The sequence below is a fragment of the Ptychodera flava genome, chromosome 10 (genome assembly GCF_041260155.1).
Source record: "Ptychodera flava strain L36383 chromosome 10, AS_Pfla_20210202, whole genome shotgun sequence".
Classification (NCBI taxonomy): Eukaryota; Metazoa; Hemichordata; class Enteropneusta; family Ptychoderidae; genus Ptychodera; species Ptychodera flava.
In genome coordinates, this window is record NC_091937.1 from 22,113,243 (window position 1) to 22,139,840 (window position 26,598).

Here is a 26,598-nt window from a genome sequence, read left to right on the forward strand (position 1 = left end):
TTGCAAAGTAAATAGCACTGTAAGAGGGAGACTATGTTCTGCGATGCTCAAACTTTTTTGAAACTTAAATTTATTCACCAATACGCCTTTAGTAACAGATATGTCTGCCACAAACACGAAGCGTTATGCCCACATCACCGTGACGAAGTGAACTATTAAAACGATTGCACAATTGAGTGTTCCGGTATAAGCTTACTAAGAGGATGGAAGAATATGAAAGAAATATGAAAAGAAGTGCAGGAGAAGAGAAAATAGCCATGACTGGAAACGTTGTGAAAACAAAAGATGCACATCTTGACTGCATAAAGCGAACTGAACTGTTGAGAACGGTTTATATCTGCATCAGTTGGTACAACTTATACCCGGAGTACCTTTCATATGAAATGTTGCAGTTCTGATTCTTGCTGTATGCATGCATGGATTAGAAATTGTCAAGACAGACAAATCATAAAAATGCTGGTCAACATCGAACATTTTGCAAAACTGTTATAACTATTCAGATGGTTTGCAAATTGAATAACGCATACATGCATATAAACCCTACACGCACATGCACCAGACACAGACAGACAGAGAGGGGTGAATCAAGCATTGCATACAGCTCTGTGTACTGATTGCATCATTCTTTCAGTCTGCATAAACCTGGTTGCAGACAACTTCTAGAGAAGTTGAATTATCAGAATGTTCTCAAATTCACTGGAAAGTCATTCAACCACCAATTGTGTAACCATAAATGATCCAAACATAGCATTATTTCTATGATAGTCACTTGACTTTATGTGTGGTACAATGGTGTATTGAAATATTTTCAGTCATGAAAATAAAACAAACTTGAAACAAAATCACATTTTCTCAGTTTGGTAGTTTATCTTTTATTTTCTCCATGGACAGACAAGAACAGGGAAATTTAACACTATTTACATTTAAACATTACAAAACTTTTACAAAATATTGACATGAGTAGGAATGGATACCTGGTACAAAGTGACAAACTATAAAACATTGATTACAAAAGTTTTTCGCAAATATACAAACAGTTATATGTACAATGAAAGGATGAAATCTACAGTGGGCCAGAATGCCACAAGTCACAACCGTAAGTGGGATAATTTTTGTCTTGGAAACCATTCAAAGTAATTTTTTTCTGTGTCTTTTGCTTCATGATACAAAAAGGTATTATTGACAAGGTCTTGTGCAAACGACTATAAATGGGAGTAATTTTAATCGGTCATTTTTGTGAATATTTTTATCACAAGTCATTTCAACCAGAACAGGGAGTTCTATCTATCTGATGATTTGACATACAATTTTGTAAGCTGAAGAAAAAGATTTTACGATTCAATAACGTAAGTAATTGTATTGACTGTTTGATATTACATACATATATCCACTGCTGTCTAATGTGATAACTTTGGTATGTCATGGGCAACTTAGACTGAAATACCAGTCCCTGGAGTCACAGTTGTACAGCCCTGCCTCAAGTGACAAATCTTCAAGTTCAAGAGCAACCCTGATGAAATAAGTATGAATCCCTGAAATTCATGGTTTGCTATCCTGAAGTAAATCTCTAGTCATGGACTGACGTAAAACGTTTCCTCTGACATGTGTCACAAGAGCTGCTAACAATGTTAATTGCTTTTCATTAAGGGAAATTGAAGGTGCACAACAAGGAATCGTTTCATACATACTACAGTAGTTGGGAAGATGGGAAATTTTTACAGCCTGATATCTGGGAAACAAGAGTTTGTCACTGACATTTATAACACATGTTTACATGCTTTGTGAATTCACTTAACTTTCATGCATTTCTAGTTTTCCATATTTTTCGAGCACTAATAATAATCACAGCGCCTCGCTCTGTGAAAATCCCTAATTAGAAAAGAACGCAGGTTATTCATCACTATTACATATCGTCTGTCAGTAACAAAATCAACTGAACTTCCATTTCAATTGATATATGATACAATCTTTGTGACCGTCAAATAAAAAAAAACATAGGTTCAAAGTTCAAAGGTCAGCAGTTAGCTAATGAACAGAGCGGTATCTGCATAAAATAAAGTTGAGACGTGGTGTCAGAAATCATAGCTGATGTGCTGATATAAATTCTTGTTGTGCCTAAATAGACACCAGAGGGCGTTGGGAGAAGACAGCAGTTGTCACTTAACCTTTCTGTTGAACTTGAACACTTACAAACACAGAGTAACAAAACATATGGTGAGCTAAAGTTTACAGAATGGACACTGGGGGTAAAATTGACTTTTCTAACACTGAAATTTAGATAAACCTGCAATATTTTACAATATTTGATACACACTTAAAGCATTTACACCATGTAGGACGTATTGCATCATATGCAGAACAATGAATTTCAAATACATATGTGGAACATTCTTTCTGTAAATACAAAGATTTCAAGGACGTATGCAGATATATGCAAATATAGGCTAATGTATTCAAAAAGATCAAACTGAAAACAGTTAAATATGTCTTTCACATTTACAACATAATATTAATCATGGTGATCACTGAGAAAAACTCATTTCCCAAGTGTGATATTTTTGAGCCAAAACTCCTTACAAATTATCAGTCCACAAGAAATCAAAATTCAAAAAACTTTTTTTGAGGTTTCAAGTCCTTCCTCTGAATGTAAATGTTGTGTTTCATCATGTTTTTTGTTCAGCACACTGTATTATTTCAAACCAGTGCAGATTTGGTAATATGGCATTCTGTGATCAAGAGGACGGACAAAACAACCAAATGACGTGATTACATGCAAATCATTATGCGGTTACAAGTTTCACATTTGGTTTGTCCTGACTCAGATTTTGTCTATTCTTGATATTTATTACTAGCATATGGTTGATAAAAAAGCTTTAGCACACTAACAAAAGCTAAGTGACGCCTGATCGGGTTAAGAGATCAATAATTTTCTTTTCAGCCATACAGTGATGGCAATTCTGAGGAAATGTGATAAATAAAAAGAGTGAAAATTTGCACAATCTCAAAAAACAAATCTAGATTGTATATTGCTGAGAGAATCTATAACCACTTCATGGATAGGTGGTTATTAGCATATTCATATCAGAAGTGATAAGGAGTCCATATGCTGTCAATCTTCATCAAGATAAGTGGTCTTTACATTGTTTGTCATGGGAAAGATAGGTGGTCATTCTTGTAAGCGTTCCAGTGAGAGAATGCCTGTTGCATCTTTTGAACACTTAGCTCCAGAATAATTGTGACTTAGAAATCCATCCATGAGCTACCAGTGCTACGGTTGTTCTTCTGTGTTCGTCCACCCCGCCCGTAACTACCAGGAACTATAGCAATAAAGCATTCCGGACAAATTTGATAATATGCAAATGATATACAGTGGATTATTGGTAAAGGAATGGCAAAGATGATTCACAGTTCGGCAGGACTCATCAAATGCTTTACATACAATAATAATGTATTAATTTATGCAAAGAGTATTAATGAGCACTGTTTAAATATGCAAATGAATTTATGAGTCATTATCAATTGAGAGTATTCATTGGCTGCACTCCTTTAGCTAGACTGCTCATTCTAGTGCCATGTTTGATTTTTGAGGGCGCTTTCTGCAGGATCAATAACAGAATTGCCATTGAATAATATTAATATTCTCACTAGGTTGTCATAACTTGTTGACACTACAAACTAAACTTTCTCCAGCCGTCCATCTTTTGAATATCAAAGTATATTTTTTTACAATTTCATTAATCCATGATATGTCATTCTGATATTTCATTTCATTCACAAAAGTGTTTTTCCTCAACATCAATGAGGAAACCAATGGGCAAGCTTGAAGCTTTGTTTTAAATTCTAATTTGCAATGTGTCACACACCAACAGACTTACCTCCACCAGCCTGCATCATTCCACTATTTTGTTTATTTGGCACCGTCCTAGCAGTCGGCGGGGTGCTCGTCATATTATCCCTGTCATCTGTAGTTTGCCTCAATGCGCTACCACTGGCACTCTCCGTGTACGAATAGTTGCTACGACTGCTGTGAGTCCACGGAGTGTTGCCACCTGCTGATCAAAATGAAAGCACAAAATGTTATTGAAAGAGAATGAATGCCATATTTCTGTACAGAAAAGGAAGCCAAAATGCCAACATAAATTCTACCACAGGCATTCATAGCGGTTCTCGAACCAAGACAATGTTACTTACATTAAAGGTATACAGTCACTTGTAATCTAAATATGCCCATATATGGTCAAAGGGGCGTTCCTTGGTATTCAAAATGCCCATGTGAGGGCGCTGTTTTTAAAAAGTGGCCACCCGCTTAAAATCTGTGATTGGTCAGATTTTTTCTTACCATGGTAACTGTGGCAAAATTGGAACAGGTGACAGTATACACAGAGTAACATTTGATACAAGAATTTTTTTCCAGATACTACAGAAGAATGGTTCTTTTAATCTTATTGATGAGACTGGTTTAGCTCCATTTCCTGCTGTACTGGTATGTCACATGTACCGGTACATGTAGCTATATGATGGAAATAGTACAGATTTTGCGAGTGTTAGCTTTTAACCTATGTGTTTGATTATGTACCTGTCTCAATCTCCAGGCCCCCTAATTTTTTATCTGCACTGTCTTATACAATAGATGTCTCCCTGTCTTTACCCTGTCTGTCATGCCTACCGTACCTCCATCTGAATTCCAAAGGTAGAATGCGACTCATGGATAGATATTCAGATTATCAAAATTATTCAATACTTTCCTGGTCCACCAGATGTGTGGGCTCGTTCCAAATTTTTTGGCGCAAATAAAGTTAGCACTCTCTTGTTATTGTGAAAATTTACATTTTCCCCATGGGATTAACACAGATATGGTGGCAATTTTGAATTTCAATCATCGGTAAATGATAGGTAATTTTTTTCTCTATTAGAACAATTAATATGAACGTTAACCCCTGTATTTTTATTCCTGAATTTTGAATAAAAAAAAGTTTAAGTTTCCCTGAGGATAGTTAGATTAAAATTTTAACTGTGTTAATTTTAAGTTTCCTTGAGAAGAGTTTGATTAAAATTTTAACTGTGTTAATTTCAAGGCTCTCTTTATCTGCTCAATCATTTCTCTGAATATCTGTGTCTAACGCTGCCACACTTCTGTTTGTCTCTTACCTGACAGTGCTGACGATGTCCCAGCAATTGTGTTGCTGTCCTCCGCGCCGAATTTCACATTAGAATGACGAGAGTAGTAACTGTTACCGCCGTACCCTGTTGGTTTGGCCAGACTACCGCCGGCCGGTGTTCCTATCGTGACATTCTTTTTTATACTCCACACCTCATCCATGTCAAAGTCAAAACCTAAATCACAAGATGAAGAACAACAGAGTGAAAATAATGAAATTGCACTAAAATAGTTAGTTTAATAGTCCTTGCTTTTTGAAAAATATAAAATTCTGAAATCATTTTAACACTTCATTTCGAAATTTTACCCTTGCATGTACATTGAAACTTGAGTGGGCTAGAGTGAAAAATCTGATTATACACGCAAAATGTCAGTGCCTTCAATTTTTTTTAAAGGAAAATTAATAACTTGATTTGACTAATTTCTTCTAAAACTATTACTGGTGCATTGTAGGCAAAATCATAAAAAATTGATAATTATGTGGCTCTGCTATGTGTCAACCTTCATTTGTACTACATTCAGTCTTGAACCATGTCCCCTCCATAGTGCATATAGCTGAAGGATAGAAAGGCTAGGCAAAAGTAACGCAAAGCAAAAAATTCAATCACTCTGGCCGAACTATAAAAAGCCGTTCAATGTCATCTGAATGATCTTGAAGGCATTTTTCAATTTCTTTAAGTGCATGGATAGAACTGGGTGTCAAGGGCATATTACTACAGTCTTCAAAGGCGTCATAGCTGACAGCTTAAAGGTAGATTTAGTCAAATATAGACTGCGTACCACCTTGCAGTAATATTGCAAGCCTACTCCATTTGGTTTGTAGACAATTGAGTGTCCTACACATATACCTGTTTCAGGTATTGATGAGTAAAGATTCAACCAATCATACTAGAAGAAATTGAACAAATCTGATTTCTACAGGTAAATTTTACATGTAGAAATCATATTTGTAAAAGTTTCGGTGATGTCTTGGGAAGTGAATCTTTGTAAATGATTCATTGTGACCAGAAAAGGAACAAACTTACCTGTACACTCCCTGCTTTGAAATTAAACCTTTGAGTGCTCTAATTTTTCCCTCCTAAATCTTAGTGCCACATTTTACCAATCTTATGATTTTTTCTGTAATAGTTTTGATATTTTGGACCAAATGGACACAACTGTTAACTGGCTACAGTTTTTTATCAAATTTTGGGAAAATTCTGAAAACAAATTGTTTGGATTGAAAAAAATAGTCTGCATTGTATTTTTTAAAGGCAACAAATTGACTGTGGCACACAAAAGGTCAAGTTTACAAAGGTGTGGACCTGCATGACATAGGGGCAAGAGGTTTCACTAAGAGGTGGCAGAGGGTGAAATTGACCAGTTACTCTCACGATTTTGCCGTCTACATTTTTGAAAATTGATACTCTTCGATAGTTAAGTGTTTCCTTCCAGAAAGCTGCTTACTTGTCTTTGGGCCCTCTACTTCAAAACTTATTGACAACCCTGAGGACTATTATCAGTTTCTACCATGCGGTAATATTTACATTGATGGATAAACATCATAAACAGCATGCTGGAAACAAAAAAAATAGCGTCAATGACACTGTAGCTCCCATCTGGACTATTTAGTGTTTGTTCTCTGGTCAGATATTTGAACATGTGTGAAAGGGATAAAGTGCATGAAGTGAAAATACTTAAATGTAATGTAGTGGAGACAGTGAAATATGTTTAATGTATTTACTCAGAATATAAAATGGAAAAAATACAGAATTAGATATATCGAATACTGTGATACAACCATTAACTCAACAAGTCATTTACAATGACACTAGTCCCCACTTGTAATAGGAGTATTAGTCTTGATGGGGCAGGAAAATGTTGTCATTGAGAAATATCACTGGAGTGTATATGTTGAGATCTATGGGCACATAGGTCTATGTCGTTGTTCCCAATTTGAAACACATGAGGCATGTCTAAGTTATGGCTCTAAATCGGGAAAAAAGATCAGACCTCTAGCAGTATTGGCCAGCCAAGAAATACATATGCGCATTATAAATGAGGTACAAGATGTGACATCTTAAGGTCTAATATCCTATCGAAATTGGAGGGTATAGAACTTGTGGTTACTGAGATATGCATACGGTATATATGTATAATCAAGGTCAAAGGTCATCGAGGTCACATGGCATTTTGAAAAAAAATTATACTGCTAATAAATCCCTATATGCCAAAAAATCAGATCTCTAGCTCTATTCGTTTGCCCAGAATTAGATGTGTACATAATTAATGAGGTAAAGCGTGTGTTGTCATAAGGTCTCCCATCCTACTAAATACAAAGGACATAGCACTTGTGGTTACTTATTTATTGACATAAACATATATTTTAGGTAAAAGGTCATCGAGGTCACATGACATTTGGTCAAAATATTTCTCTCCTATAGTTATCCCTATATACCAAAAATCAGACACCCAGCTCTATTGGCTTGCTCAGAATGAGATATGTGCATAATTATTGAGGTACAATATGTGGTGTCATAAGGTGTCCAATCATACCAAATATGAAGGGTGTAGCACTTGTGGTTACTGAGTTATGGAAAAATATGTATATTTGAGGTCAAAGGTCACCGAGGTCACGTGACATTTTGTCAAAAAAATTGTATTGCTAAGTTATCCCTATATACCAAAAATCAGACCTCTAGCTCTATTGGCTTGCTCAAAATTAGATATGCACATAATTAATGAGGCACAATATGTGGCGTCATAAGGTGTCCCATCATACCATACATGAAAGGTGTAGCACTTGTGGTTACTGAGTTATGGACAAATATGTATATTTGAGGTCAAAGGTCACCAAGGCCACGTGACATTTTGTCAACAAAATTGTATTGCTAAGTTATCCCTATATACCAAAAATCAGACCTCTAGCTCTATTGGCTCGCTCAAAATTAGATATGTGCATAATAAATGAGGTACAATATGTGGCGTCATAAGGTGTCCCATCATACCATACATGAAGGGTGTAGCACTTGTGGTTACTGAGTTATAGACAAATATGTATATTTGAGGTCAAAGGTCACCGAGGTCACGTGACATTTTGTCAAAAAAACTGTATTGCTAAGTTATCCCTATATACCAAAAACCAGACCTCCAGCTCTACTGGCTCGCTCAAAATTACATATGCACATAATCAATGAGGTAAAATATGTGTTGTCATAAGGTGTCCCATCATACCATACATGAAAGGTGTAGCACTTGTGGTTAGGGACGATTCAGAATTTACTTCCAGGGGGAGGGTGGAGGATTTTCTATTTTCTCGGTGATTTTTTTCCATGGCCCCCCCTAGTAAATTATAGAAAAATCTATGGCCCCCCTCAGCTTTCCTGTTTTTTCCATGGCCCCCCTAATATATACATGTATGCTTATACACTATAGACATATCCAGTCTAACAAATTGCAGGAACTGTAGTGGACATTTAATCGATGATATAACAAATCATTTCAGGGTTATATGACTATAAAAAGAATGATTTGCAGGGACTGCAAGTGGCACACTTTTAGAAAGGCTATCAATAAACATGTGGTTGTAAATTTCTGAAGAAAAGTTAATTACTAAATATGAATACTTTTTTCGTTATGTCTCACTGATACATATGATGCACACAAAGACAAGCAAAGATGTCAGTTAGAAATAGTGAACAGAAAATCAGAGGAGCAGATAATTGGCAAAGTGATATATATCTTGAAGTTTAATGGTACATCTCATTTGCAGATATCCAGATATTTCTGGAAAGTGAGATGTACATGTACATGCGCACGTTCAGCATACATTTTCATTTGATGATGCTGAATATTTGCACACTCACGGTGAAAGTTTTAAACATTAGGAATTAAAATTGAAATGTAATATTTCACTTGAAAGGATAGTATTCATGTAGAAAAAAACAACTATTTTACTTGGCATTATCCATCTTCATTTTAAAATTGTAGGGTTTAAAGACTGACACTCTAATAATTGATTAAAATCATGATCAGCAAAATTAAAATGCCTCTTATTCAAAATGCCTCTTATTAAAAAAAATCTAAGAGCTTTATTGCCAAACAAAACCAATTGATAGTTGTTGTGTTATATAGCATTTAAACAACATAATGTGAAATTTCAGAAAATTTGACCATGCCGGAGTGGAGTTAAATTCGTTGGAAATTTTGAAATTGGGAGGCAAAAGAAGCCAAGAAATCAGGTGATTTGCATACATTTGCATAAATTAACACTTCTTTATCATGCAACTTTCAACTGCTTTACAAGCTACAAGGTAAACCCAACCTTAAAAAGACATTTGCTGTAATTTTTAGCATTTGTTCAATGTTCATCTCTGTGTATCAGCATTTGTTTGTTATTCTATCACTACATAGAACACCCAATGCTGTATTTAGCAACATACCAGTGTGAACATAAATGACCATTGTTATTGTTGATAAATGAATTCTAGTCTGGACTTGATCTGAGATCTCTTTTCAACAAAAACAACCCTGACTGTTCACTGTATGGTTTGTATTGACACGCTAAATACTGGACATTTCATAACGCTTCAGGGAGGAGAACAAGATACTGCAGTAGATGCATAAAACAAACCACTGGCAGCTAAAGGAGTTTAACTAAACATGTTGAGTTATCTGTCACCCAGGTAGCGTCTACGGTGCTCTTTTGTAGAGATCAGAAATTCTGGGCAAATATTGAATTGATGTTTTTTTTCCTTGGCCCCCCCTAAAAGATTGTGGTATTTTTGTCTGGCCCCCCCTAAATTTTCTTGGGAAAAATGGGTGGCCCCCCCTGAAAATCCTCCACCCTCCCCCTGGAAGTAAATTCTGAATCGTCCCTTACTGAGTTATAGGACAAATATGTATATTTGAGGTCAAAGGTCACCAAGGCCACGTGACATTTTGTCAACAAAATTGTATTCTATAGTTATCCCTATATACCAAAAATCAGACCTCTAGCTCTATTGGCTCGCTCAAAATTAGATATGTGCATAATAAATGAGGTACAATATGTGGCGTCATAAGGTGTCCCATCATACCATACATGAAGGGTGTAGCACTTGTGGTTACTGAGTTATAGACAAATATGTATATTTGAGGTCAAAGGTCACCGAGGTCACGTGACATTTTGTCAGAAAAATTGTATTGCTAAGTTATCCCTATATACCAAAAATCAGACCTCTAGCTCTATTGGCTCGCTCAAAATTAGATATGCGCATAATTAATGAGGTACAATATGTGGCGTCATAAGGTGTCCCATCATACCATACATGAAGGGTGTAGCACTTGTGGTTACTGAGTTATAGACAAATATGTATATTTGAGGTCAAAGGTCACCGAGGCCACATGACATTTTGTCAAAAAAATTGTATTGCTAAGTTATCCCTGTATACCAAAAATCAGACCTCTAGCTCTAGTGGCTCGCTCAAAATTAGATATGTGCATAATAAATGAAGTACAATAAGATGTCCCATCATACCATACATGAAGGGTGTAGCACTTGTGGTTACTGAGTTATGGATAAATATGTATATTTGAGGTCAAAGGTCACGAGGTCACGAGACATTTTGTCAAAACAATTGTATTGCTAAGTTATCCCTATATACAAAAATCAGACCTCTAGCTCTATTGGCTCGCTCAAAATTAGATATGTGCATAATTAATGAGGTACAATATGTGGCGTCATAAAGTGTCCCATCATACCATATATGGAGGGTGGTGCACTTGTGGTTACTGAGTATGGACAAATATGTATATTTGAGATCAAAGGTCATCAAGGTCACATGACATTTTGTCAAAATATCCGAGATATCTGCGTGAACAGATGGACTCACGGATGGACGAACAGACGGACATGACCCAATCTATAAGCCCACTGGACGTCATCCGTGGGGACTAAAAATTGTGTCACTGCATCATTTTTGCAATATGAATACGATGAGAAACTAAATTTTTATTTTTCGTGGCCTTATACATGGAGTCTATGGAGATCTGCTTATACATGCGAGTCTATGGACGTGTAAACTAAAAATATGCAAATTTCACCACGATTTGCCCAAATTTGGGAAAGGTCACTCCTATGCACTTCCATACCAAGTTTCAAATCAATCGGACTTGTGGTTTCAGAGCAGGAGATTTTTTGACCAAAAATGGGAGAAAATTACAAAAAAATTCATGAAAAATAGCAAGTCCAAGATACTGACCCAAGATGTGCACAATCATTTCATGTCAGCCAAAGTACTTACATGCTAATTTTTCATGTAATCTGCTCAGTGGTTATTGAGTTTTTTCAATTTTGACTGTTTTTACATTTTTTCACTTAATTTGCATATTTTTGGCAATGACAACTTCATTTTAACAAAATCTCATCTGCAGCCCATCATCCATGTACACACCAAATATCAAGATGAAATGTACAGCGGTTTTGGAGTTTTTGATGTTGACGGACAGACATACAGACATACAGACACACAGACATACAGACATACATACATACAGACATTTCCCTAGCCTATAAGAATAGCTTCCATTGCCATATATACATATGGCTATGGGAGCTAAAAATACTTTTAAATAGAATAAGCAATTAATACCAAAGATGCAGTGAACTGAAATGTTGATGTTAACTTCTTTAAAATGTACTGATGTTGATATTATGTACATGTATATCTGTTGAAGTACATACCTGAGTTGGCTTTTTTCTTTGGTGCAAATGTATCCCAGTATTCATTGGGATGAGGTTCTTTTGTCTTTGGACCAGTGTATAAAAACTTTTTCCTGGAACCTGAAAGGTGATGAAAACATGGCAAATTATAGTCGGAAACAGCAAAATGAATCTAAACCTTTGCATATCAAAATGAAATCTTTCGCATTATTATTTGCGCAAAAGGTTTTTTTTTTTAAACATTAGCATTGATACACTCCGGTGTAAGGGCAACAGTTTCTGAAATTCATGAGAAGTAAGTACTGTAAAACACTTTGAAGTAGCTGCATGCTCTTTCAGCATTTTTGGATTTTCTTTACAATCATCAGGTTTTTAATTTAGCTAGAAATGACGTCCGGAATCATCGTAAATACCAGTATGCCATAGGGAAAGTCTAAATAAGCGACACTTTCAATGAGCAAATTGGCAGACTTAGATAAATTTGCCGAAAAATGATGCTAGCTAAAAAGACATTTTACAGTAACTGATAGCATTCACTGTAAGTTACAATTCTGTGTATCACATTGTGGTTGTGTAACACTAACAGTACACTTTAACTTGAGGGGCAAGTACACTGACACAGGAGTACTTACACCTATAGTATTGATGTATATCCATTAAAACCTAGCCTTGTATAGAAAAAGATCAAGGACCGTAGTATTAATTATATGGACCACTTGATTCTTGCAGTTATGCTGTGGTTTCTCATAAATTGTTGTTAGGTAAAACACGCATGTACCGGTACCAGAATGTACTGAGTGAGCTATAATTCATATGTACGGTACCAGGATGTACCATGTGACATTGACAGAGAAAGGTCTGTGAAAACCAAGATCTGCAAACATTTCATCGTATACAAAACACACATACACTGTCAGCTTTTAGATTGTATACAACACGTTGCAATTCATGGTAAGACAAGTTCAATTATAACACAGCGAAACAATCCCTGGTACCGGCACCAGCAGAGTTCATCACAAGACACAGCTACCAACACATTTTGACCTGATCGCATCTATGATGAGCTCACACTATCTTTGCCAAAAAATACGGCCTGCAGAATCCTAAGAAAGAGCTACGGTATGCAGGTGGTTATAGTCTGTAAAATGCATAAATTTATGGCGACAAAATAGAGATAGGCAGACAAAATGAGATGAAAAACTACAGACTTGAAAACACTAGTATAACTGGGTACATATGGCAATATATAAATCCCTTGCCGCAGGTATACCATAGCTATCAACTCAGCTGAATAAAATTAGAATATTAATTCTCCGAAGGCATGCTTCAAAGAGAAATGATAATCTTTCACAGCTAGGAGGACATGGAACCGCATCAAAAGCTGTTTGCTGAACAGTATCTTTTCAATGACTTCACCACAGGTGACAACACACTGAGTGTGTATACACTTATCACTGATCATCAAATAATGCACGTACTCACACATTACAAGACCCTCCATTCTACTCACGTAATGAACAAACACATCCTTTAGAAATCTGACTGACATTTACGATCGATAACGTTCTTTGTTCACTCTTGGTGTTTTACACATCAAGTAATGCATCTAGATAAGTGGGAAAATATTACTCCAGGATTAGTGCATTGTGGAAGTGTCATTTTGTACATGTACACCTGCATACTGGATATTGGTTTACTTTTCAAGCAGAAACTACAAACTGAAGTATACAAACAGTACGTACAGTTGTGTCTACAAGATTAGGTCAATAACTTATTGATTCATGAATGAATCAATGAACTGTCTAATAAAGTATATCGGAACATGACAAGTCATAATATCATTACATGAGAAATACTATCGGTACACAAGTCAGTATATCGTTACATACATGTAGGTCAGAGGTTCTCTAGGAAAAACTCAAACACCATGTAAAATGTGAAGTCATTAATGTTCAGTCAATTTTAACATGTTTTACGAATTACCAATCCTTTTAACTGTAAATTGATTAGAAAGCAGATACTATAATACATGCACAACACCTCAAATGCTTTTAACACTCAACAAAATTGGTTCAGGTCACAGTCCCTCTATCCACAGAGGGACTGTGTTCAGGCATACAGGTATACACTGCATTATGAAAGGCTGTACTAGATTATTTGACATCTGGGAATAATTTATGGTTATAAAACGGTGCTGATGGCATTGTCCTAATTTCTAGGGTTCAGTGGAAGAAACTAGCTGAGCTCTAGTGAACCTACTAGTTATATCGCGGTCAACGGTAAAAAGCTAAAATGTACGTGTGTACAACACTACTATGAAATGTACTGCTTCAGAAATTGTATCTTGGTAATTTAGCTACAAATACATCTTTGGTTTGGCTACAAATGAAATGTAATTTTTGTATTTGCGAGGATGGGGTCCAATTGTTATTGCCTTTAACTTGTAAGTTGCAAATAACCAGTAATGTGACAGAGCATAGACTAATAAATGCAATATCTATTACACATACTTTACATATCTTTTGTTAGTGTAACGCACAATACGAATGGAAAATTCACAGAGTACAAATAATATAGTTAAGTCTTTAGGATTACAAAATATGGTTTAGCTCTAAGATTTTTCAGCATTTAATGTACCAGACTGTTACCTGTACATATTGTTCACAAAGATTATCCCAAGAAAACATGTTAAAACATGAAAAGACGTTTTTGATGAAAATCGACACACTGTTCTGAATTAATTCTCTCCTCTTGGTTAAATACTGGTATTGAAAAGGGCATTGTGTGTACTACCGGTGTAACCATTTGCTAGCAGCGACTACATGTATCTGTAAACATGTCCGCTGCCATCCCCAAATTACTAGCCAGAGACCAAAACAGTTGCCATGGCAACAACCCTATCATGCACTGTGGAATTCGTAGTCACCCAATGGTGACATACATCTGGAGGCTGAGTGTGTAGATGTGGGACAACAATGCAAAACCCTTCCAGGTTACATTGCAAAAATGCATGTGTTTAACCTTCAAGTTCCAATGTTCAACAATTGACCTCATAATACTGGCATACCATACTGGGGGATACATGCACTTCACAAATTGAGAAAATCTGAATACAACGGCCTACTTTGAGGAATTAGAACCCTTTTAGAATTCAATTGTAGGGCAAGTTTGTTATTTGCTGAGGAAAAAATAGACATTTCCAGAGAAGATGGGCAAGGAAGGTGTAGCGTAGAGTTGACAAGAATTGCATGTTATTGGATGCTTCATTTATTCATTAATTAGAAAAAGCTACTGTTTGGCTCAGCTCCACTCATTACGAAAAATGCCACAAGTGGTGTACTGGTACAGCTTATTAAAGTGGGTTTTGAATGTTGCCACTGGCAAGTCTGTATGGTCATTATGTCTATGGAATTAGTCCATTGAAGATTACTACTCCACATTGTGGAGTGTTTCCCCTTCTCAGAGTCCTGTCGACAAAGTTGTCTCTTGTGAACACTGCGAGTCTGCTCCAGCAGGTTATTTGTCCAAAACTCAGCAACAGCGGGTGACCTTTTACATGGTATAATATTAATATTTAATACCATGGCTTCATATACCAGTACATGTGCCATTTGAACATTCAGAGTACGGTTTATCAAATTTTATTCATGTTCACCATACGGGGAGTGTAGCTATGTTTGAGCGAAAGTTTTATTCTGTTAGTTTTGAGACACGTATAACCTTAACCTTTGAGTGCTGTAATTTTTCCCACCAAACTTTGTAAGTGAAACATTTTACAAATATTTATGAATTTTTCTGAACTTTTTTGGTACCCTTCACCTTGGACCAAATTATCATCTCTTTTCACTGGCTACAGTTTTAATCAAAATTTTTGGGAAAATCTGAAAAAATTGTTTGCATCTGAGAAAAGATGTCTGGTTGTATTTTACATATAAAGGCAGCAAAATTGACTTTGGTACCGATACGTTACAGGGTTAATGGTACTCAGTGTTTTTTGTTAAAATTTGGCTAGGCAGTTAAATAGTTTTGGAGCTGTGATACCTGTTTTGCTCTTCTTATAATATTATAATGGCATTACATATAATACACCATAGCAAACTAAGCTCACATGCCCGGGGATCCCAGTAATTTACCTGACTAGTGCCCACAACAGACATATTATTGGATTTTTACCCTAGCGGTACACATAGCAAAACTAGGTGTGAGGGTTGATATCCTTGAATATCACAAAGTGTCAAAATCGATTCTGCTACAAATCCAATAATTTTACAATGAGCAGTAATTGTCCACCACTATTTTTGCTCTAACACTTATTCACTACGATTTGTTCAGCTCATCAAAAATGCTGATTTTATAATTTGTGGGTTCAAAAACTCTACATAATACCTACACTACCGTACATTAGCCTACCAATAATATTACTAAAACATTATGAAATTTGCCGATTAAAAGCTACAGAGAAATGTTCATCTTTTGGAGTTATCGCCCTGTACCCTGAAACATACAAATAATATTACCAAAGTGTACTGTTACACTGAAACATGTAAATTCCATACAGGTTAATACCAGGTTGTATTGACCACCCATTTAGCTGTGATCTCCCTCCAAAGAATGTGAGCCCTTTTTTTTGATAAATGAGCAGAGAACAATAGAGTGTTTGTCAATATAAATGCAGCATGTGTCAATAAGGTCACTCTGAAAGATCAATTGTTGTGACATTGTGCGGTACGACCAAGCCATTGTCTTGACTACGGAAAATTTGCTACCTTGGTGACGCTAAGCTGCCCCAGAAGACTTTATGCCGAGTTTCACAATGTACCATACTGTTGTTCACGATTTTGGCTAGCCAGCACTTTATTTCTGATCCTATGCACAGCTACATGTAAATCAATGTAGGTTGCTGTGAAAAGACTAGTTGTTAATGACTGTGTTGTTCATTGCAATTTTAATTTTTTACCTTTGACCTTCTCTGATGGTAAATATGAATTAAATTTGGTCACTGCAATAGCAAATTTTTTGAAAAAATGAATCTTTTTGGTTCATACAGGCAGAATTATCCCACATGGGTCTGACTGGCGAAACTACCGGGTACACTGGATCATGTATGATTCTAATGAAACTATTCCGCCTTTAAATATATCAAGATTTTGTCTAGTGGTGTCTGTAATAGCTAAAACCAAGACTTGAGACCTGGGCTGATCATTTTGGAAAGAAATCAAGAAAACAGATGATTTGTATGAATCAAAAAAGTCTTGGCAATGGAATTGTCCTTGGATTTGTGTGAAATGTCGATGTTTGAAATTAACCATTGAAATTTACACAATATGGACACCTTGGGTATCTTGATAAAACATTTTCTACCCCAATGTCAACAATATCGAGGTAGCCCGTGTTGATTTTTGGGGAGTGAGGTTTGTTGAACCTTGGCTGAGGTCATTTCTGTCCGCACTACAATCTCTACAATTGACAATGACATTGAAACACAAAGCATTTTCACGGTCATTTGGACGGTTTAGGTTTTAACTGGTGCAAATAAATACTTAACTGTGTAAGATTTGATTTATGGGAGAACTCATTGATAAATCTTTGCTGGAAATATTTCTTTGTTTCAACCACCACAGATTGGGAACCCGAAAATTGAGAGCAACACAAAAGGACCACGTAAAATGTATGTTCTGTTACTTTTGGAATATGCAACCTTTAATTTAGTCTTGTCAAATTTCATGGTTTTAAACTCAGTCAAAGGGCACCAAAATTCAAATTCCAATAACTGTTTTCCTGCTAGGCTTGTAGCAAGCTATCCTGCTATGTCAGTAAAAAGGGGACTGACTTGACAGATTTACAGTTGATGACTCAGGACAATTCAAATCTAGATAGAAAACCTGACAAAAGAGCATAAATATTCACAATAGGAATGATAACAATAGACAAAGCATGACAATAGATGTTGATAACACGGGTGACTGGAATTATTCCAGTTTGAACAGTTTGGTATTAAACTTATCAGGCGGAGAACCATGTACCAGTATTGGTAAATATTCAAATTTTCCATGACTGAGACATTTCTGTCAAGTAAGTCTGATACAGAGAGAAACATTAACATTGTTCTTTGGTCACTTGAGCACTATATATGTATCACCCATGGAGTACATATTTAATTAAAGCGCAGTGGTCGTCGCGCTGCGCATCCTCCTGAGGGGGTCCCCCTCTGTTGTAAACAAATCCAAGAACGCGCACATGTTACGGGTTGATTGTAATGTTTGCGATATTGCCGCTTGTTAAAATGGCGGCTGATCTGTCACAAGCATACCAACTAACCAAATGTAACACGCAATAAAAGGTCAATTAATCTAAGTTAAATATCTGCTGAATATTGAACAATAATTGCACGCTGGATGAGATCACATTTGCTCATGATTTTCTTGAATCAGTTGAATGGGGCTCGGCTACTGTTATCGCTCGAGCCATAGAGCTAGACGTACGCATGTACGCATGTATACGCCAACAGACTATCAACGACCGGGCTCTAGTTTTCGACATCGCTAGCAAGGACGAGAGCTTTCATTTCAAGAGGCCCGACAGGAGTACACAACAAGTTGTACAAAGACAACAACTCAAACTACAGAAATCTACAGCTCGCAGAGCAATGCCCGCTGCAGCAAGAAGCATCTCTGCATCTGTTCCGTTCCTGGTCTGTATGAACGTCCGTGTCAAACCGGGTATATGGCGCGCTACACTCGGCTGTGGAGAATCCAACTCAACTACAACAAAGTTTACCCCGTTTTGGGGTGCAAACGAGAATTCTGAGTACAGGTATCAAGTCAAGCGAAGGACCTTTCATAGGTCTTCTTGTTATGTGGGGGTTATCTCACTTGAAAGAGGATTCAGACCTACCAGGCAATCAGGAGGTACAACAACGAAGTTTGCCCAGCACCGGTAGGCCTACACCAGCGTAGCGGTTGGATCACTGCCATGACCGTGCACAGGCCCGGGGCACAGGATCTCTCGATACGTCCATGCACGGTGTAGCCGTGCAATTTTCCTGCCAAATGCCGCGAAAACCCGCTCGTTTTGTCTATTGTTTCCTGACATTTACTATTTCTTACCACGTAATACTAGGAGAAGTAAGACATGGTGATCAACATTTGGTTGTGGGCCAAGTCGTCGCGGGCCGGCCGGTAGGTTGTGAGACCGGATTCTCTATATCCGTGTACGTCAACGCGGTGACCGTCTCCCAACAACATCTCCCGTGTCCTGCTCAGGCTAGCCGATCATGGTCTTGAGTGTAATTTTTGTGTTAGGCATTGTGCTTGTTGCTGGTCTACATATATAGGCAATGTTGATCATTTTAGTTATGTATTTTCACTGTACTGTACATAGCATTGTGTATAACCAGCGTGATCGCGCGCGATCAAAGCTTTTTGTTCACTGTGTCTGCGTACAGTGAACTCAGCGACATAATGTGCTGAGTGTAGTGTCCCAATGTTCGTAGCTCTACACGAGTTTATACCACTGAAGTTCGTTTCCGATCTTAATATTTTACTATTGCATGATGTTGAGTCTTACAAAGGCCTTAACAAAGTGGGGGACTGCTCCCATCTCACTCCTATTGAAGTTGAGAAGACTTATGTTTACAAAAATTTATGTTTATCAACAAAAAAACCACGCAAGCGCGGCGCGACGACCACTGCGCTTTAATTTAACTGAAGCAATTAATGTAGCGTGGCAACATTAAGATATGTTAACATCAATTTGAAATGACTTAAAATTCAATTTTTTACCAATGTACTAGCCCTACACTGCATTACATGATGGGCAGCTTTGGCATTTACTTTACAAACATTTCATCTGTGCCATGGTAGACTGGTCACTGCAATCATTACCTTTAACGGCAGTCTTCACTCCCTGTGTTTTGCATTAGGGATTGTTTACATTCACCAATTATCTGGTTTAGTCCTTTGTTCTCTCTTGAATTTTGTGTCCAGTTAATTGATTTGTTTAGAGAGATATAAACCTGCCCTTTTAATTTGTTGGTTGGTGGTGTCAAATGATAGTTTAAATTATAGAGATAACTTCTCTGCCTATATGTAATAGCTTCCAAAGGTCACCAAATGATTTTATTATGCTCACCTGCCATAATGAGCAGGCTTTATTGGCAATATAAATCCTTGACAGGTAGACTTTTATGGGATAATGACTACCTCAGGTCTTTGGCATTGATGTGACAAACCTTATAGCTACTGGTTGCTCAGCTGCAGAATGCTTCAAAAAAAGATCAAATTGTTTTTAACAGCCAAACGTTCTTATTAATCTTGATTTATATTCTTTATGAACAGGAGGGGGTTCTGTAATAGTAATCGAGTGCACTTGACTTTTCTGAAAGTTCTTCAAGAAGTTTTGAAATCAATTTCAGTTACTTGTTACGCCAGTTTATGCTGCTCTCTCAGGGATGTAGAAAATAGTCAAAATAGCACAGCACAAAATTTGCTGACTGCGAAATATTAGCTTTTTACAGAATCAGGACATTTTACGAACTAAATGTGCCCACACACTATTTACTGTAAATCATCTGCTCTTTTTTTTGGTACCTGTAACCAAACTCTTCTACATCCCCAGTTTCTAGGGACATGAAGACATGTACTGAAGAGTTTCAATACCAAAGTTTCGCTGCATTTTTGAAACTCAAATTCAGCTCAAGTTTATGATATTCTCATATTATTGAAAGAAAATAAAATCACATTGGAATACTGAATTTGCTGAAAACATTACATACCAAGAGCATAGAACACAAGTTTTTATGGACGATTTGGTCTATTTTATATTCAATGAAATGGTAATAGGATAATCTTATTGGGTACCGTGACACAAACAATAGTATTATTCTCTATAGATAGCATCCAAGGCTGTCTTGATTTCAAGTACCTCTATATAACAAAGCCAGACATCTTACTCTGACTTCTGCCATTGAAGGGTAACTGTCATCTTGACAGTTGAGGAATTTGCCGGTATTGTTTACGGGACATAAACTGACTTCAAAGACTCAAATCCCACCAGTGCTCTAAAAACTCTAAGCTTTCTACAAATGTTTACTTCATCGGAAGCCAAGCTGTGTACACTCAACCTAAGATCTGTGACAAACATAAAATTGCATTATGTTTCCAGTTCACACTAGAAAACTACCCACAAAGGTGCAGGTCACTGACCTGCGATATTGGTGTTTATAATATTTCACTTTTTGTAAATGTTTCAAAAAATTTGCCAAATCTCCCTATGGAGTTTGTGATTCATAAAATCTCAATATTTCACACCAACAGTCACCGCTTTTCTTTTAAAAATAAAACACAAATAGCTTCATGGTAAGATTTCGGCACACAGTCCTGTAGCCGACAATGAGATGCAAATGATATGCGGTAAAGGTCACCTCGACTAACTTTCAGCTGGTTGCTCACTTCTACTATTTTTATAGTATTTTATACAAAGGCACAGACTTATTCTACCTTCAACTTAAAACTGATAGTGATTTTGTAGCTCGTTCTTTACTATTTTTCATACTTTTTGGTAGCCGGTAACAGACACTTCGTGTTCGTGTCGGCTACGTGGACGATCTGCTAAGATTTCCTTTCTCTGTAGCTTATGTAACAGCACTCCAAATACCAAAGAGGGAATCTAAAACTACCTGGTGATGGGTCTATATATACACATGGTAACTGGCAAACATGGCCTTACAAATTTGCTTTTCTCGTTGACAAAGAACTGTAGCTAATCGTTGAATCAATTCCTTTCAAAAGGAAGACAGAAACGTGTTCATGTTATATTTTCATCGTCAATGTTACATTTATAGACTGTATTAAATGCATTGTGGAAACTGTCAGATTTTTGTCACGAAACTGAATCTGTCGGCAACTCGATAGTGGATGTGTTTTCATAAGCCTGCTTCAGTACCATGGGCTGTTGCTGTGTGTGTTTTGACGACAAAAGATATTTGTTTACTCACAGACTCCACTTCCTTAACCCTTCTACCAGGCCCTTTATCCAAGAACATTAAACTTTCTCTCTCCATTGTGCAATCAGAGAAGCCCCTTTCACATGTAGCGTCTCATTTCACTATATCTTACGCAGCAAAGGAGTGTTTGATGCGACTAAGATACTAGTGTTACCAATAAACTTCTGCAGTAGTCAGTTTTTAATTTCAGATATCTTGTTACAAATGAAAATGAAAGGATATCGATAACAATTACCATCAGCTTTGTCATCCTTTTCAGACCCATTCAGATAATGGACTTCTTCTGGAAATGTCATCCTTGTAAATTTGATCTTATTTTTCAGAAGCATTTTATCAATCATCACCTGGGTTGAAATAAATACGCACGTTTGTTTTGAAACTGTTTTAACTTTTCATAAAGCTTCCTATTTGCAACTCTGCGGTGGTCCCACCCTCTGGCATATGATTATTCTTTGGTATTTAATCACTCTTAAAGTCCGGGTCAGCTCCAAAATTCGAGACTCATTATGATAATGTATTCCGGCATTCAGCCAATCATCCACCAGATTACATCATTAATAAAGTACGGGTCACGCTGTGTCACAAATTACCCACCAAGTGTGATCGGCAGTTTTGGGCCGCTTATTAAGCCCCTGTCTTGTGAATTTCGACAAAATTTCGACAGTCAACATAATCCACGTGTTCTGCAGAAGGTCATGTCCAACAAGGAGTCCGATTAGTGAACAAATATTCGAAATATTGACGATTCATTTCTACCCCAAGTTTATCGATTTCGCTCAAGTACCAAGAATCATTTTGTGGATGTTCGTCATCTCTATTAGAAATACTGTTATAAAGGTTATTTGTGTAGGTACGCGTATAACATTTTGCAAGAAAGAAGAGCAATGTCAGAGCTTTAGAACGATACCTGTTTTGTAGTTGTCAAACGCAGACTAAAAATGGTACGCGATTTTGAAAATGTGTTGACAGAGTGGCCACACAACTGTTCCCCATACGGTAGAATTTGTATCGCTGCCATCTCCGACACAAATGGGGTATTCTGAACGATCTGTGTAGGTACACGATTTATATTTCGCAGGACTTCAAGCCAGAGTCTAGGAATCACAGCGATATATGGGGTTTGGTTGTCTTAGCCAGAATAAAACTGGTACGCGATTTTGAAATTGTGTTTTGACAGAGTGGCCACACAACTGTTCGACATTATGACAGAATACGGCGCGGGAGTTCGACACAGTATGGCGTACGTAACGAAGGACGCATGTGGAGGTTGCCAGGAAATACAATTTTTACTGATGGCGCGCTGGCCGCTGATTGGCTAATGAGAGGGGGAAAATATTATGGTATAGCGCTCCAATTTTGGAGCTGACCCGGACTGTTAATAGGACTGGAAATGCAGGTGCTGCCAACCATTTCATTTTTACCCTAAATATTGGTTTGAGCAAAGTTCATATATTACCCATCCTGCAGTTGCAAAGAGAATAATAACTCTACAGTTCATGGGTGGTGTGTGAGTGTGTCTATATATTGTTAAGTGATGGGGGCTACTTTACTAAACCAAGGGTTTTGGGACATCTGTCTGTGTGTGCAAGGATGTCTGATAGGTCCAGTCTGCACTTGAAAGTTTCTTTTGCAGCGAGGACAGAGAATGGGGTTCAGATGATAGTAGTATAGGATGTAACACATACACAAACTAATGGATGCGGCAGCTATCTCTATGATGCAGGGACAACAGTGGTAACTTTTGATACTGTTTTCATTGATTTTGCTCCAGTAAACAAGTAGATTTTCCACCTTTTCCCCTGAAGTACCCACTAGTTAGAATACAAGCTATTCACCTTGCAAACATAATACATGGTGTATAAAGTTAAGCAATAAACAACACCCAGCGACAGTATACCACCACCACACCCAGCAACAGTATACCACCACACACCCAGCAACAGTATACCACCACCACACCCAGCAACAGTATACCACCACCACACCCAGCAACAGTATACCGCCAGATTTTGACCATTGCTGTTCACGATAGATCTGCAAAAGCAATTAGCAAGTGCATATGGAGTGAACTGGTCAAAATCTCCTGGTGTATAGAGTTTGTGAGGTGGTTTACTGCTATTATATCATAATATGAAAATTGACACTCTCATGTGAAATGTCAAAAGGGAAATTTTCTCCAGCTGGGAGCTTGTGCTGTTCCAACTGTACTATATTGCAAATATAGCACAGCTAACATCTCGACCAATTAGATTGCAGTACTGTACTGGTATGATACAATATGCAATATCATTGTCGACAACCAAATCCTAGATTGGACTAAATTTTTTCTGTAGAAGATGACATTTGACTTTAGACACATACAGGCTGTGCTGACATGTTGAAACTTTATGTAGGTACAGGTATTTCAACATCAGCTGGGATAAAAAAGCAACTTTATTTCACAAACAAAATGAAAATAATGGAAGATATTTAAAGTTACCGTAGATGGAGCTTTAATCTCCACCACATATAAACAAGCCAGTGGAGGTCTTCTTTTAATTTTTTGCAGCGATTGCAATTTTGACCATGCATTATGCAATTGTCAAATGGTCTACAAATGTGATCAGAATGAATGTTGCCCAACTTCTTCATTTTGTGATAATCATTCACAATAAATGACCTTCATAAATTTGAGATAGCTCATCTAATCTGATGAAATAGCAAAGTTCACAGATATGAATGACAATCAAGTTTGTTCAGGTGTAGACATCTTGCCACAGGGTCTACAGGTCACACCTGCATGTGATGTCTGACCTCCTGAGGCCCTACTCAGCTACCTACAGCCATGCCATTGGAATTTCAATACTACTGAAAGCAATGCCTAATCTACACAAATTATAGTAAAATTACGAAATCCACAAAAACCCTCTAAAATGAACTTTAGGTGCCAAACTCTATGAAAGTTTTATTTTCTGTTTTTTCTTCACCAATCTAATTTATTGGACTATACAAGTAAAGGCCGCCCAAGATCAAGAAATATATGATCAATGTTTTTCTTAAAAGATTGATAGTGATTGGCAAAAAAAATGTACCTTCCAATATGCACACACTATCATTTTGTTAGAAAGGGTAACAAACTTTAAGTATTTATAATTATTCTTTGAAAATTTATTAAGGAAGATCAAATTTGTCTATGTTTAACAAATTGCAACAAGACATAAAAGAATTTTTATTGGCACAAACTCTTTCAGTTTGATCAATTGCCAACAAAAAGTGTATAAAGTTTAACTAAGTATTTGCCATTACACTTGATCAGATTAATGTCAGTGACAAAAAAACTTCACCATTATCTTGACAAAAGCACTTGCAATTTAAATTACAATTGTACCATGGTTGCACTTCTTGACAGAAGTTTGGAAGAAAGAAAAAAGCTAACATTTTGATTTTGAATGTTGAGTGATATACAGGGAGGAAATTTTACAGTGTCCCAGCACTTTCCACTTGACTCTCTGAAAATGGGTTTGCAGCTTGCACTGCACGACGAAAGCGATGCCCAAAATACTTTCATATTGATTTTGAGGGGTTTAAAATTCCACAGTTCATTTTTTGGACAAAAGTTCTCCTTAGAATAAAGTTATTACGCAGAGAGAGCTTTGTGTGCGGTGAATGAAATCAATAACTTCTAGGTTTCATCGTAACATGTCCTCTTTAGTTTTTGTCACTCGGTACCTGTTGCTTTAACTGCAAAGAATCGGTGTCCTATGGAGCTGAATCCGATCCGACATGGTGAATTTACATGATCTGTCTCATCTGTCATAATTACACTATTGTTGACAAGACGTAGATTTAAAACTAATTACGACGGTGAGCTTGTACTTCATTTAATGCTGAACTACTTTCGCCTCTACGCCCACACTTATAATTGTCACTACACTGTTTACAATAGTTAAATTCAATGCCTCTTTTCTTATGGCACTAGGAATTATAAAAGAATTATTATTTTTGCTTGCAGCACATTTACAAGGGTGGGACATCTTCCTCTTCAATGTTCCCCGTTGAAACGTCAACTGAAAGCAAGGTCACCATTGAGCATTGCCCAGAAACTACTTTGAACATGTCTCTCACTATGTTTAGCTGTGGATTATTTAGCCATGACGTGACTGGCCTGTGCAATCTTACAGTCCGTGTAACACTGTTTTTGCTCATAACTTACAATGATCCTACACATCACTGAAATATTGGACGCATATTTTTAACATCTGACTGTATTGTGCGTTTACTGATCCATGAATTTCCGATTGTACGCTTGTGGTTGTACTGTGGATACATTGAAGACCCGGATCCGGACGTACATAATCGGCAAGTGTATCGAACAGTGCACGGCTTGTTGTACACACTGTGTTTGCGCTTCGCCGAAAGGGCGAAAACAGCACGAGTAAATCGAACTAAATTCCACATACCATGATTGTCTTCCCCTTGATCCTTCATATTTATGTTTTATCTAACGAGATCGCGTCGTTATTTTCATGGCGTCCTAGTCTTTCCACAGTGACAGCCAGCCGGTAGTCCAACTTTCATCCGTATCTATCTGTCAGTGTCAGACGGTGTAAGTAAAGGTGCAATACCCACAATGCACTTCTGGTAGTCCGTCATATCCGTTGTTCGTGGGAGCTGGATTGTTGTGTCAGAGAATGTTACACCGACAAATCTACGAAAATGTTGAGTGACAAGGCTACGAGAATAAAATAAGGCCTTCACTGTTTATTTTGTCGATAG

At 37.1% G+C, this 26,598-nt stretch overlaps 1 protein-coding gene across 2 annotated transcripts; it reads right to left on the reverse strand.

Moving 5' to 3' along the window:
• Nucleotides 1-842: 842 nt before the first annotated feature.
• On the reverse strand, nt 843-26,454 carry LOC139142253 (uncharacterized). 2 transcript variants are annotated; one of them, XM_070712139.1, is made up of 5 exons: nt 26,283-26,454; nt 11,862-11,960; nt 5,149-5,334; nt 3,876-4,049; nt 843-3,317 (listed from the first exon to the last, which is right to left on the reverse strand). In XM_070712139.1, the coding sequence occupies exons 1-5, from the start codon at nt 26,308-26,310 to the stop codon at nt 3,241-3,243; spliced, it is 564 nt and encodes a 187-aa protein (XP_070568240.1). In that variant the 5' UTR covers nt 26,311-26,454; the 3' UTR covers nt 843-3,240. The 2 variants fall into 2 exon arrangements, with proteins under 2 accessions (XP_070568240.1, XP_070568239.1); XM_070712138.1 differs by having other exon boundaries at nt 3,876-4,052; nt 26,283-26,441.
• Nucleotides 26,455-26,598: the final 144 nt, after the last annotated feature.

Coding starts and splice junctions, on each gene's coding strand:
- LOC139142253 (XM_070712138.1), bottom strand. CDS start 26,310: ATGAAGGATCAAGGGGAAGACAATCATG. Junction 5,335..11,861: donor AAAGAAAAAAGCCAACTCAG/GTATGTACTTCA, acceptor CTTGTGATTTAG/GTTTTGACTTTGACATGGAT. Junction 3,318..3,875: donor AATGATGCAGGCTGGTGGAG/GTAAGTCTGTTG, acceptor TTATTGCTATAG/TTCCTGGTAGTTACGGGCGG.